General features: G+C 40.2%; 1 protein-coding gene across 1 annotated transcript in view; it reads left to right on the top strand.

Annotated features, from left to right (window-relative positions):
* Positions 1-14,831, top strand: part of foxp2 (forkhead box P2) — a 95,848-nt gene extending 81,017 nt beyond the window's left edge. Inside the window, 7 exon segments of the mRNA XM_088989148.1 lie at positions 2,815-3,025; positions 3,559-3,635; positions 3,897-3,998; positions 6,999-7,120; positions 8,124-8,193; positions 8,637-8,932; positions 12,368-14,831. Coding sequence (XP_088845274.1) covers positions 2,815-3,025; positions 3,559-3,635; positions 3,897-3,998; positions 6,999-7,120; positions 8,124-8,193; positions 8,637-8,932; positions 12,368-12,512 — 1,023 coding nt within the window. The 3' untranslated portion in view covers positions 12,513-14,831.
* The last annotated feature ends 388 nt before the right edge of the window (positions 14,832-15,219 follow it).

The raw sequence follows: 15,219 nt of genomic DNA, 5'->3' as shown, positions 1-15,219 counted from the left end.
GATCGTGCTTACGTAGCTTCGTAAGTGTCTGTTAGCTTTGTAATAGCTTTGGATGAAGAGAATCACACGATAGCACAATCGTCGGATAATTCCATCCCGAATCAAACTTCTCTTTCAGTATATCATGGACCCCCCCCCCCCCTTTACCCTGTTTCTTCAAAACGCTAACAGAACCGTTGCGTGTCATCCAATGACGACGCTAATCCGCGCCCGCGTGTGAATGAAAGATGCTAATGATGTATTTTGTTACATAAAGCGCACATGAAAGAGCAGCTAATTGCATTTGATGGAGTTGAATAAAGCACCAGGGGTGGGGGTATTCCAAAAGAATTCCGAAATGAACATTTCGGGGGGGACTACTCATTTTAAGTCTAAGCGCTAAGAAATTGTTGTATGAAACCGTTAGCCAGACTGTATACGCTAACGCTAATACAGTGATACCTCAGCTAACAAACTTAATTGGTTCCCAGAAAGTGTGTTTAAGGCAAAAAGTTTGTCTACCAAACATTTATTTCCCATAAGAAACCATTAAAATGAGAATAATCCGTTCCCAGATCCCCAATAAACATAATTTTTGACTAAATTAGCTTTAAAATTACACAAAATATACATTATTTTATGTTTAATAAATCTGATACTATATTGTATTTAAAATAATAAACTGTACTCTATAATAAAGTCGTGTTTATTTACCTTTGTGATGGTCGATGTAGTTGCTTCTTGATGAAATCCGAGTGAAGTTGCCGTGCTTTCTCGGTGATAATACCCTCACACACTGTCCCCTGCTAGCTGCTTTTCGTTAAGCAAAATCAACAGACTCTTTTGTGTCCTCTTCGGCTTCACACTAGCCTGTGGTGAGGTCGTTTTCGGTCCCATAATAGCAAAAGTACTCCACTTGATAACAAACAACGTTTGCACTCAAAGAAAGGAGGTGAAGAAAAGGTTCGTCTGTCGAAAACTAGTTTGTCAGCCAAGACTATCTGCTCGCAAATTTAATGTACGTGAGGCGAAAAGTTCGTGAGCTAAAGCGTTCGTAAACTGATGTATCACTGTACTTAAGCTAGTGCTAACTTGACCTTCCTTCATTTTTTACATCGTCCGAAATTTGTGCCGGTTAATTTCCAAGCCTTTCTTCAATAAGTGTTAGTTTGGCCCCTCTCCTTAACTTTTATTCTTCGACGCTCATTAGCGCCAAGTGGCGACTTAATCGTACACCCGAAAGGCCCGATGGCTAGCTACCGTTTCCAACTTGACATTTTATCTGATTTATCAACGAAAACCTTCCTTCCTGCCCGCTATCTTTTGAAGTCACTGCCAAACTACGTCCCCACAACGTCGACTCACAATTAAGGGAATTTGGTTTGAATGCATAACCACGTCATTAGCATTCCCGGACCGAAATTAACGACACGACGGAAAGGTCAGTTTAGCGTTTTTTTTGTTTCCACTCGGCTGGAGTCCCTCACTTGAGATTCGGAAGCGGACAATTAGCGTAGCCGTAGCGAGTGGCCTTGTGGTTTTTTAATGGGGCGGTGAGTGACATATGAAGTAAGCGAGTCACTTTTTGTTAACAGAGTTCCGGCCTCTCGTTCCATCAACGTCAGCCAAAAAAATCGCCCTACGACGATAACCCGAAGAACCAGAAGCGACTCCCGATCTGGCGCCCGATAACGACGAGGCTGATCGTTGACTAATCCCGAACAGCTCGCTCTAATTAGAAAATCGCGTGATACAATTTGGAGGTTGTAATTAGCTGAGATGGGCTGGCTCCTTTCCACGAGTCTTGTTAGAGGAAACGCACGGTTGCATCGGGGAGGGAGACGCCAAGGGTTTGCCGGGGGGGGATCTGTACGTTGCTAAGCGCAATGCGAAAAGGCCTTAACGGTCACAAACAATTTCTGTACACATGCTATGTGTGTGTATCCAAAAATCTAATTTCCTATTCAGCATGATTCCAACTTGATCTTGGTTTCTTCTATCTTTGTGACTGCTTTATTCCCTGGATATGATAGCTGTCCATGTTAACTCATTCACTGCCATTCACAAATTTATTCAGGAATTGAAAATATGTCGTAGATGGAGTGCCATTCCTGAATTTGTTCGGATTTTGGGGTTTTTTTTCATGCTTGAGTGCCAATAAAGCACTGGCCAGACCTCTGGTAATGTTTTTTTTTCTTTTCAAGGGGCAGCATTTCCCTTCTTTCCATGTTAGCGCTTTGTTCCAGCTTCAGCTGTTGTTCAAGCGCTATACATATACCAATATGTATGCTATGTGTTGTATTTTGTACAGCCGCCTCCATTTCAAGCTCATATAACTCCAGACCCGTCTAATTTAGGAATTAACTCTTTTTGTTCTGATGAAATAAGAGCGTCAAAGGTGGCTTTTCTTGCGGGGAGGATGTAAATAAAGCGCCGGTCAGACCTCTGGCAATGTTTTTTCCCCTTACACGAGGGGGCAGCATTTGCATTTTGCACAGCTGCCCCCACTTCAAGTTCAGATATCTCTAGACTCATATAAATTAGGAATTAACAAAGGTCCTGGAATTCAAGTGATAATGACAATAACCCTGGCATTGGAGTGGACACATTTTGCACATCATCTAGCAGTGAATGAGTTAAGCGCTTTGTTACAGCTTCAGCTATTGTTGAAGTTGTTGTATTGACCAACTTTGAATTCTTGACCTGAGATTCACCCTCTAATCTTGATCTTCTACTCAAAAGCTGTGCTTTTCGTCAATCCAAAGCCACATCGCCATCAACAGGGATTGGTCATTCCTAGCTTCAGTAACGACGACATTTTTTTTCCCCTTCCAGCTCAACTTGGTATCCAGCGTGACCATGTCCAAGAACATGCCGTCGACGTCGCCCACTAATTTACCGCAGACCCCCACCACCCCCACGGCGCCCATCACCCCGATGGCGGCCATGCCCCAGGTGCCCTCCGTGTTGGGCGGCGCCAACGTGCCAAGCATGGGCGCCATGCGGCGACGCCACTCGGATAAATTCTCCATGTCGCTTTCATCGGGTAGGTCCAACTACGCAGAGCATGACGTATTCGCCGCTACGCACAGCGCTACATCTGCTAGCCATAGTGTTTAATCACTTTATATGTAAATAGGAAAACCGACGTATAAATATTACACGAATGTTAATTAAGTTCAAATAATGGCTTAAGTAAATATAATATTTATTACATTAGGACGTTTTCTGACTTTTGCTATTTAAAAAAAAAAAAGGGTTCCGCCTTTGATGTTTGTATTTACGGGTCTGTGTTTAACGCATCAATTATTCAGCGTGGGGGGCTAACTAACTGCGCGGATCTCATTTTATGGATTTATTAGTGTTTAAGATCTCTCACGAGAGACATTAATTAAAAATGCATTTTGTTCAACATGGAAAATGATGATTTGATGTGCACCCCCCTCCCTTTTCCCTCCCCCTGCCCCCTCCCCTTCTGCCTCCCCTTTTAATTTGATGAAAGCGTGAGCCAGTGCAATACCTGGAGGAATAAAAATTTACCAATTATTTCAGGTGGTGACACAGTATTTATTTTTCCAGAGATTGCCCCAAACTACGAGTTTTATAAGAACGCAGATGTCAGACCACCGTTTACTTATGCAACCCTCATAAGACAGGTGAGTGGGAAAGAAATTAACTTTGCCTGATTAGATTCAAATTAATTGTGGCACGAATCTCTGCTTGCGATTTGCGTGTGTGTGTGTGTGTGTGTATGTGTGTGTGTGTGTGTGTGTGTGTGTGTGTGTGTGTGTGTGTGTGTGTGTGTGTGTGTGTGTGTGTGTGTGTGTGTGTGTGTGTGTGTGTGTGTGTGTGTGTGTGTGTGTGTGTGTGTGTAGCATGTCGTTAGTAATGCATTATTTGATGTCATCTCATTCCAGGCTATCATGGACTCGTCCGACATGCAGTTAACGCTTAATGAAATCTACAGCTGGTTCACGCGTACGTTTGCGTACTTCAGACGCAACGCAGCTACTTGGAAGGTAGGCTTGGCCCCCACCCAATCAGTAAAAAAAATATATATATATATATATATATATATATATATATATGTGTGTATATGTATATGTATATGTATATATATGTATATGTATTTATATATACAGTATATATATGTATGTATATATATATATACAGGATGTATATGTATATATACAGTATGTATATATGTATATACATATATATACATATATGCAAGTGTCCTTGAGATTTTTGAAAGGCGCTTATAAATGACATTTATTATTATTATTGTTGTTGTTGTTATTATTATTGTTTACATTTATTATTTACATGTATTATATTTATATATATTATTTATATTTATATTTATAAAGAAATAATATATATATATATATGGATATATATGGATATTTTTATGTTTATTTATTTTTACATTTATTTCTGGATGTGTGTATGGATGCATGTGTGTATGTATGAGGATATGTATGTATGTATTTATGTGTGTATGTGTTTATGCGTTTATGTGGGTGTTTATGTATTTGTTTGTGTTTATGTATTTGTGTGTTTATGTATTTGTGTGTTTATGTATTTGTCTATGGGTTTATTTTTGTATGTATGTATTTTTTGTGTTTATTTATATATTTGTTTATGTGTTTATTGATGTGTTTATTCATTTATTTGCTGATATAAAATTGACTCAACTTTTTGGGGGTTAACTGCACACAATAAAATCCTCTGTCTCCAGCTACATCTTTTTAAAGTAGAAAAAAAAATATCTCTTGCCATGCAATTTGATTTTATGCAACCACTTGACCAAACAAAATGGAGTCCATTCAACAGAATATCAATATTTTTTTTATCAATCTACTTCCTCCTCTTCCATCAAAACTGACAACATCTCTCATCTCATCTTTTTAATAATATTTTTTTTCCTTCTTCCGTCGTATGCAATTAATTGCAAAAAAAATAAATCTCATGGTGGAGAGTGCTCCGGCGGACTAATTATACAGCAGCCACTCCATCATCAGCACCTTTTGTTGAGCGAGACACCCACTCCACCCTGCTTCCTCCCCCGCTTCCTCCCCCTCTCCCGCCTACTCGGCGCGCCTCCTTGCCTCCGCATATCATTGATTAATTAGGAAGAAAGATGGCCGTCAAGCCAGCAGGGGTAGAACGGAAGGTCAAACCTCGTCCGGCCTGTCACGGAGGACGAACTCTTTATTTACCCACACAATAGCGGCCCATTTGTATACGTGTCGCCGTAACTTTATTCGCTTGTCTCCGTGCACAAAGGTGGTGACAAAAGAAGAAGAAAAAAAAAGTCTTCTGGTGTTTTTGAATACATTTTAGATTGGCTATGCAAATGAGCGCTTGGTGGTGGTGGTGGACAATAGCGCCGACGTCACCGCGTATTTCCCTTTTTTCCAAACGGCGATGAGCTTCCTTTTGATTCCCGGAAAATAAAAATTGTTGAGGGGAAAATAAAGGAATGAAAGGTAGTTTCGTATCTGATCTTCTTTCAACCCCCCCCCCCCCCATTTTTTTCTCGTCTTTCTCTAGTCTCACCCAGAAGCTTATTAGTTCTAACTATATAGCATGCATAATAAAACTGCTCATTTGCTCATTAATATTAAAATTATCATATTCAGAGCCATGGGCATTAAGATCAATCAAATCCAGGGATTTTCAGGTCAGATGCGAAGATCTGCTTATGAGTTACCCCCACTCTCACCCACCCCCCCCCCCCTTTTTTTTCATGCACGGCAATCCGAGTGAGGTGATAAATATGAGAGGCAAGGGGACATTAAAGCCGCGTTGATTGTTTGAGCCTGATGCGGGTTTTAATTATACGGTCATAATATTTTTGGGGGGGAGGGAGGTGGGGGGGTTGCGCACATTGCGATGAAGAGAATCACCTCATTTGGGATGAGTGTGGCCATTTACGATTTTAAGAGCGAAAAAATGGCGGCCATCTTGCAGCTGTTGGATTGGATTGGATGTACGTTTATTCGTCTCGCAGTGGAGAAATTTACATTTCACAACAGCAAAAGTTATGAAAGGAAGAGGAAAGGAAAGAAAGGAGTAGTAAAAATAAAAATAAAGGAGCTGCTGGAAAGGCAGCCACTCTCACGGCGCCAACTTGAAGTAAAAAAATGTCATTTTAATTTTTTAATTATTTAAATTTGTAATTTTATCTTTATTTTATTTTTTCTTTTATTGTATTTGTATTTTATTTTTATTATTTATTTTATTTATTTTTTTATTATTATCATATGTTGTTTTGTTTTGTTTGTTATTACTAGTATAGTTATATTATTATGATTATTATATTATTTTATTGCATTATTATTTTATTATTATTATTATTTTATATTATTCCTCATTATTTGTTATTTGTTTTTATTCATGATTATTTTTCTTATTTTTTGTTATTTTTTATTAATTTGTATTAGTTTCTATTATTTTTTTATAATTTTGTCATTTTTTTATTTTTTATTATTTTTTGTTATTTTGTATTAGTTTTCATTTTTTTATTATATTTTATTTTTTATTATTTGTATTATTGTTTTTTTTCATTATGTATTTATTATTTTTTGTTTTTTTATTGTTGTTTATTATTGTTTATTTTTTATTAATGTTTATTAATGTTTATTATTTGTTATTATTTTATTATTTTTTTAATTATTTTTTTATTATTATTTATTATTTTTTTATTATCTTTTTTTTTACAGCGCGTTCATTAAAAGACAAGAGCGGGTTATTGACATGGCCATTATCACATCCGCATTATCACTTCTGTCAGCACCATAAGCCATTCGCTATGCTGATTACCTCCTTTTTTAAAGTCTTCTTACTTTGATTGATACGTACTTGGAAGAGCATTTCACTCATTTTTCTCCCTCTTTTATTATATTTTTTATTGCTAATTAAATCAATCGAGCGTTCAGAATTTTAAAAAAAATCAATAATGGGGTGCTAATGAGTGACCGGAGCATGTTCGCAATCTCCTTGTGACCCCGTAGAACGCCGTGCGTCATAACCTGAGCCTGCACAAGTGCTTTGTGCGCGTGGAGAACGTGAAAGGCGCCGTGTGGACGGTGGACGAGGTGGAATATCAGAAACGACGCTCGCAGAAGATCACGGGGTATGTCGCTTTTGTTTTTTCATGCTAGGGTGCCGATAAAGCGCTGGCCGTCGCCTCTGGCAATGTTTTTCTATTCCACAAAGGGGCAGCATTTGTCTTTTTTCCACGTTAGCGCTTTGTTACAGCTTCAGTTGTTGTTGAAGCGCTACATAAATCAATATGTATTGTATTTTGGACAGCCGCCTTCATTTCAAGTTAATATAACTCCAGACGCATATAATTTAGGAATTAACTCTGTTTTTCTGACGAAAGAAGAGAGTCTAAGGTTTCTTATGCTGCATTGAAGATTTAGCTATCTAGCCATCTAGCCATCTATCTATCTATCTATCTATCTATCTATCTATCTATCTATCTATCTATCTATCTATCTATCTATCTATCTATCTATCTATCTATCTATCTATCTATCTATCTATCTATCTATCTATCTATCTATCTATCTATCTATCTATCTATCTATCTATCTATCTATCTTATCCCTTAACTGGAAAGTGACCTTGAGAGTTTTAAAAGGTGCTTAAAGATTGAATGTATTATTATTATTATTATTATTATTATTCTCATTATTAGCCATCTATTAGCTAGCTTGCTAGCTAGCTTTCTATCTATTTGAGTTACTTCCGGGTTGAGTGAACGCTGGCGCGTGTGGCTGCCGCTGCTCACCCACTGCAAAACTTATCCTGTGACTGTAAAGTGACCTTGTGAGTTTTGAAAGGCGCTTAGAAATGAAATGGATTATTATTACAATTAATATTCGTAGGTCCTGGAATTTGAATGACAATGACAACAACCCTGGCACTGGAGTGGAAACATTTTAGCACATGTCTGGCTGTGAAAGAGTTAATAATAATTTGCTGCTATTAATCAATTCATAATTCATATTATGACACCCAAAAAATATATTTGACGGTGGCCTGCAAGATTTGAAAAAAAATCCAACCACTTCAGTTACTTAACCTCGTATTTCGTCACCCCCCTCCTTCCCCCCCCCCCCCCCCCCCAGAAGCCCATCACTCGTCAAGAACCTTCCATCCAGTCTAGGCTACGGATCTCCACTCAACGCCAGCCTCCAGGTAGGAACCCCCGAAACCAATGAAGGCACCTCATTGGTTTCCACCATACATACATAAGGTGCACCGCATTACTGTATAAGGTGCACCTTCAATGAATGACATATTTTAAAATGTTTTCCATACACAAGGTGCACCGCATTATAAGGCACATCTTCAACAAATAACATTTAAAAAAACCTTTTTCATACATAAGGTGCACCACATTACTGTATGAGGGCCACCTTCAATGAATGACATATTTTATAATGTTTTCCATACATAAGGTGCACCGCATTATAAGGCGCATGGTCAGTTTTTGAAAAAAAAAAAAAAAACAAAACAATTTAGGTGTGCCTCATAGTGCTGAAAATATGGTACCTACGTGAACCTAAGCTCAATTTCTTTTTGACCAAAATGACCAATCCGCACCTCTAAAGTCTAACTTTTGTCTGGGGGTCGCACAGGCCGCCCTGGCAGAGACCACCCTGCCTCTCCTGGGGACCCCGGGCCTAATGACCAGCGGCTCCATGGGTGGCTGCCACGCCCTCCTGGGCGGCGACCCATCCTGTTTGATGGGCGGGAGCCCGCCGGGCCTGCTTGGCGGCAGCCCGCCGGGTCTACTGGGCATCAGCCCTCCCGGCACGCTGAGCTGCAGCCCCCCCGCCTTGTTGCAGTCTGCCCACGATGACCTTGGCGGCTCGTTGGATCACCTGGACAGCAACGGACACGGCAGCCCTGATTACCCACCGCCCATACACATGTAAGTTCCGCACACCCACCCGGGTTTTTATACCTCGTAAAATAATAATAATAATAATCCATTTCATTTCTAAGCGCCTTTCAAAACTCTAAAGGTCACATTACAGTCACAGGATAAGTTTTTTTTCTGTGGGTGAGCAGCGGCAGCCACTCACACCAGCGTTCACTTAACCCAGAAGTAACTCAAATAAATAGCAAGCTAGCTAGCTGATAGCTAGCGACTAGATAGCCAATAGCGAGCAAATAGATAGCCAATAGCCAGCGAATAGCTAGCCATTTGCCAGCGAATAGACAGCCAATAGCTAGAGAATAGATAGCCAATAGCTAGCGAATAGATAGGTGCAGCTTGGAGTGGCTGCCTTTCCAGCAGCTCATGTGTTTTGTATTTTGTGTTTCTGCTTCTTTTTTTCCTTTCCTCTTACTTTTATAACTTTGCTGCTGTGTTACTTCCGGGTAGAGAATGGCTGCCACTGCTCACCTGCACAAAAAAAACAAAAAAAGTTCTTATCCCCGTGACTGTAAAGTGTCCTTGGGAGTTTTGAAAGGCGCTTAGAAATAAAATGTATTATTATAATAGCCAGCGAATATAGATAGCTATTAGTTAGCGAACAGCTAGCCATTTGCCAGCGAATAGATAGCTATTAGCTAGCGAAAAGATAGCCATTAGCCAGCGAAACCCGCCCCCTACCCAAATTTTTTTCCCATGAGCCGCAACAGGCCACTGACAGCTTTTAACGCTCACACTTGGCACTTTTTTACGATTTCGAAAGGCTGTCTGGGATTATACAACGTGTGCCGCCACCCACTTTGCGTCCTCCTTAGTTTAATTGCCTGATATTTAACCCACGGTACCATTGCCCTTTTTTTATGGTGTCAGGACCCTGAGGCAAGGTTACATTCATCATTCATCTCCCCCCACCTCCCCCACTCACCTTCCATCCCTTCCCTAATCCCGATCGTCTCTTGCTTGTGACTCCCGCACTTTGTAAATGCGCTTGAAAAAAATAGTTGGGTTATAAAAAATAACCCAATTTGGGTAAAAAAAAAAAAACAATCTATTTTTTGGGGTTTATTCATTTAACTCATTTGCTGCCGAATTTATTTGGAAATTGGTTTTTTTTTTTCATGCTTGGGTGCCGATGGAGCGCTGGTCAGACCTCTGGCTGTGTTTTTTTTCCATTCCACGAGGGGGCAGTATTTTCCTTTTTTCCATGTTAGCACTTTTCTACAACGCTATATAAATCAATATGTATATATTGCTTTTTGGACAGCCACCCCCATTTCAAGCTCATATAACTGCAGACCCATATAACTTAGGAATTAACTATTGTTTTCTGATAAAAGAAGAGCATCTAAGATTTTTTTACGCTGCATTGAATTTTGATGTAGTCGTAAAACTCAATATTCTGTGGGTCCTGCAGTGTATTTTGGACATCCACCCCCATTTCAAGCTCTGATAACTCCAGACCCATATAATTTAGGAATTAACTATTTTTTTCTGATGAAAGAAGAGCGTCTAAGTTTTCTTACGCTGAAGTGAAATGTTTATGTAGTATTAAAACTCAATCCTGGATCCTGGAATTCGAGTGACAATGACAAAAACCCCGGCACTGGAGTGGACACATTTTTGTACATCGACAGGCAGTGAATGAGTTAAATGAATAGGTTTCAAAATAAAAGTTGGTTTGAATAAATAAGCTCAATATTGGGGTCATTTCCCTTGTTTTTTTACCCCACCTTGGTTATTTTTAGCACGGTCCAAGTGTGCCAGCACCACTGTGTGTTTGTAGCGGTTTTATGAATATTTAGTGACAGGAGACAAAAAAAAAAAGCATTTTCTTCACTCATCTTGAGCCGAGCGCGAGAAACGACACTTTTATTTTGCCATTCGCATGACCGAAAAATACCCCTGACAAATGCAGGCTCAAAATGGCCATCCAATGTCCATCAGTGCTCACCGGCAAAGTCACATGACATTCTCTTCTCTTGTAATGGACAAAAGATGCACTTTTCCTCAAGTATGTCAAAAAGAGGAGCGCTTGTTTCATCCCACCAGACGTCCCTACACGAACCTGTCCAGGCGTGTTTACTAACCCGGCTGGCAAATGGAGTGTTAAGTGGGCCAAATCTGCCGCCATTTCCCCATTCCCCTTACTTCATGTAACTTTTAATAACGGAATGGAATTGATGTCCCCCTCCCCGCATTCCGTCTACCCCCCCACCCCGCCCGCCCTTTCTTACTTTTACTCCAACCAAGAGAACCTCAAAATGGAAGAAATGTGTCTCCTCCGCCATCGCTTTTAAATAATGGAGCGGCCCGTAGAGCTCAATGAAATCATACATCACCTCTTAAAGGCCTTTTTCTTGGAGAATGGACGCCGCGACTGGACGGGTAAGAGCGGGAGGGACGGCGGATAAGGGGTTGGGAGGTGTGGGGGGGGGGACACACCTGCTGTGAATGCAAATTCCTTCATAGTGTTTATTTTGCATATTCCACTCAGGTGTAACTTTTGCAATTCCGTTCAGATTCCAAATGGCAACCCAAATCCCCCACGGCTCGCGTTGAGCAGTGACGGGTGGGGGATGAGCCCCCACGCGTCACCCCCCCCCCCCACCCCACTCCACCGCCCTCCATTTTCATCTGAGGGGATTTTATTTTTATTTTTTTATTTTTTTGATGCATTTGATGTGTCGGAAATAATTAGGTTTTGTCAGACTTATCATGGCGGCGCCAAAATCGTGTTCGCCCTTGTTTTTTTTTTTTTTTTTTTTTGGGGGGGGGGGGGCGACAGGATGATTATTCTTGCTGTCGTCGTGGCGACTAAACAGCCTGAGATGTTTGCCCATTCGGAGTTTCAAAACATGGATCACGGCGTCCGAGCCGCCTGCCGAGGCTGAAGTTGATTAATGGGAAAACCTCGCTGCGTTTTTTTATTTTTTATTTTTAACCCCCCCCCCCCCTCCAAGCCCCACCCCCTCCGCCTTCCTCTTGAGGAGCGACACACGCAGCCCCCTGCATATTAACTAGCGGCTGCGCTTTCTATTAACTAGATAAAAAAGCTTCTTCTCTGCCTTTGCTCCGGGGGACTTAGGGATGAGAAATTCTCCATTATTTATCATGTGTTCTGTTTTTTTTTCTACACCCCCCCCCCCCATGCCCTAACCCCTTCCCATCCCATCCCAACTCCCGCCCACCCTTTTCCCGTATTTCAACCTGGTGTCATCAGTAAACTTTTAAATGCCAAACATGTCTGCGGCATTGCAACCTCATCATCCGCCATTTTTGTTTGGGGCTGTGTTATCACTTAGGGTCGACGCTGTGGAATCGTGTCAAATTAGCGTCTCGCATAAACCCAAAAAAAAACGCACGTGCATGCTGGATAATGCATGTCGTATCTACCGGAAGGAAAGAAATCCAAATGTGGTTGTGTGACAGGCCGTCCGTGCACGTCAAAGAGGAACCCCCCAGCATGGACGAGGACGACTGTCCCATGTCACTGGTGACGACGGCCAATCACAGTCCAGAAATGGATGACGACCGGGAATTGGAGGAAGGGAACTTATCAGAAGATGTCGCGTGATTTATTTATTTTTTTTTCTATCCCTTAGTATCCTTTTTTTTTTCTCTCCCAGACTTGGAAAGAAAAAAAAATGGACGCCAACTGCCGTCCAATCTCCTTTTATTTGATCCCCCTGTCACTCTTTGTCTCCACTGGGACTATTTATTGAGCATGCATCCGGACGCTCCAAAGGAACTTTTCCGCTGCAGCCCTGACGACGACATGTCATGGCATGAGATGCCTGCAAAAAAAATAAAAACAAATTAAAAAAAAAAAACCCACCAAAATAAAAGTATTTGATCCCTAAGATGGCGTGGACAGCACAGGACTCACGGATGGACGGACATATGGATGGATATAAGGACGGAGGACGCAAAATGAGCGAAATTCTGTCATATTCTGCCCAAAAAAAAGAAAAGAAGAGGAAAAGACGGACCGTTTTTTGTTTGTGAATAAGCCGAGCCACGTTAGCTGTTGATGTCTAGACACGATTGCTGGTTCAAATCAAGTCTGTTGTGTCACCGTTTGTAAGGTCGCTATTGCATCCGTTTATTTCCTTTTTCTTTCTAAATTCACCCCATTCAAACGCAGGCAACGACTGTAAATGGCATCACAACCAAAACAACGATATACGGAGTTTTTTGCAGCCCAAAAAAAAACAAAACATGGATGAAAATTGAGCAAAAAAAAAGCATCCTTCCTTTACCTCCACTTTCGGAAAGCTTTGTCAACCTGCAAGCAGTCACAGGCAACAGCTACAAACCAAAGCCGACACGAGCTAAAAGAAAACAAACGGCAAACTGCTCGTACCAACAAGAAGCTTTCATTTTTTTTTAACACAAAAAAAACTACCTTTGACCTCTGGGATTGTTTCCTTTAAAGGCCTCCTCAAAAGATGCTCTGTGGGGGAAACCCTGCAAAAAAAATTGGATCGGAATCAAAACAAGAAACATGGAAAAGCGCAGAATCATTTTAGGCCCTATTTTCCAGAATGGCACATATCCACACATGGCACACTGCGCCGTTGTGGGTGTGTTCACAACAGTCACCGCCAATCAAAGCGGATTCCTTTAAAGGACAACCGACACCATTTTTTTTTTGTTTCCTGACATCAGAAAAACGTTTTATAGCATCTAAAATACCCAAAACATGCAGGATGATATTTTTAGTCAAATGCAAAATACCAATAAAAATGAGTTAGTGTCCCAAAACTACTTCAAAATGACCTCAGAAAGTTTCCTTTCCAGAAGGTACCGCCCCCTTGTTCGTGACATCACGCCAGGACATCTTGCCTTGCTCTAGAATCAAAACAATGGCTTCAGATTGGGAGAAGATGCTTTCTTGTTACTCATCCAGTTATGAATATGATTCAAATAGTTCTGAAGAGGAAAGCATACATGTTTGCAATCGATTAAAGAAGTCCTTCCGTCTCATTTTGAGGCGTCTGGACTGCAATGTAGCGTCCCAGAAAATGCACAAGATGGCGCCCAAGCTCCGTTGAAAATGGGCTGATTTGTCTGCTGGGAATTTGTGTCAACTAGTATCAAATAGTAGTCTTGGTGCAACACAACGATTCACCGTCACGTTATTTATGTTTTTTCCTTCTAATTTCGCCATCAACAGGAAGTTTTCAGACCAAACAAAGTACCCAAAATGCATTGTGTGTCGCTTTCTCGGTCAGGGGCGTTCCTTCAGTGACGTTACGTGAGGACGAGTCACCAACTCAAAAACAAGACTTCCTGAATATTCAGCGAGAGTCTTAAAACGTAAAATATAGCTACATGCCGTGGAATCGTTGTAAAATACGCTCAGTAGAAGTCATTTGAAGTCATTTTACAAATTATGGACACAACTTGAGGCGTCGGTTGTCCTTTAAATGTGGCGGAAACGACAGTCTCACCCTGGACGTCTCTATGGAAAAGCAAATGGAGCCACTCTTCACTGAATATTAGCCTTCATTAGCAACATTAGCATTTTAGCCATACGACAAATGCGCTTTTTAAAAATGAAAACAAAGCCCGTAAACATCCTTTTTTTCCTGTTTGTTTAATTTCTGTTCTTAATTTAACCAAACCAATGAATTTGTCATGTGCTAAACGCCGCCGTCCCAAAAGCCACCAACGAACCAAACGTGATAAAAATATCTAGCAAAGCCAAATAGTGCAAATGGGTGTGGCCTGGTGATCACATGACTAACCAATGCCACTCCTACTACGACCAATACGAATCGCTATAATATAATAGCCATGTGTTGAAAGGATTTGCAGCGCTTACATTGTTTACCCGTTCAAAGTGTCGTTGCTTTAATGCAAGCGATCTTTGCCGTTGTCGGGGAAACCAAAAGTGACACCAAATTCTGAATATATATATATATATATATATATATATATATATATATATATATATATATATATATATATATCATCCGATCTGTTTCAGACAAATTGACCATTGACAGCACCAAACTTCTTTCAGGTCCCTTATTGCATTTATGATTTTTGTTCATTATTATCATGAATAATTATTAATAATAATTGTATACATTAATATTAAGATCATCATCATCACAATAATTAATTATTACAATAATTATAAATAATAATAAGATTTATTATTATTTCAATATGCGAAGAATTATTACTTCATCATCATCAATAATAATGATTATTATCATCTTAATAATTATTGCAACATCAATAATAATAAAAATATAATGATGATAATAATA

Source organism: Hippocampus bargibanti, linkage group LG22 (assembly GCF_051943395.1).
Source record: "Hippocampus bargibanti isolate YZ-2025 linkage group LG22, ASM5194339v1, whole genome shotgun sequence".
Classification (NCBI taxonomy): Eukaryota; Metazoa; Chordata; class Actinopteri; order Syngnathiformes; family Syngnathidae; genus Hippocampus; species Hippocampus bargibanti.
Note: the sequence above shows the minus strand (reverse complement) of the source record. Positions and strands in the feature narration are given on the sequence as shown.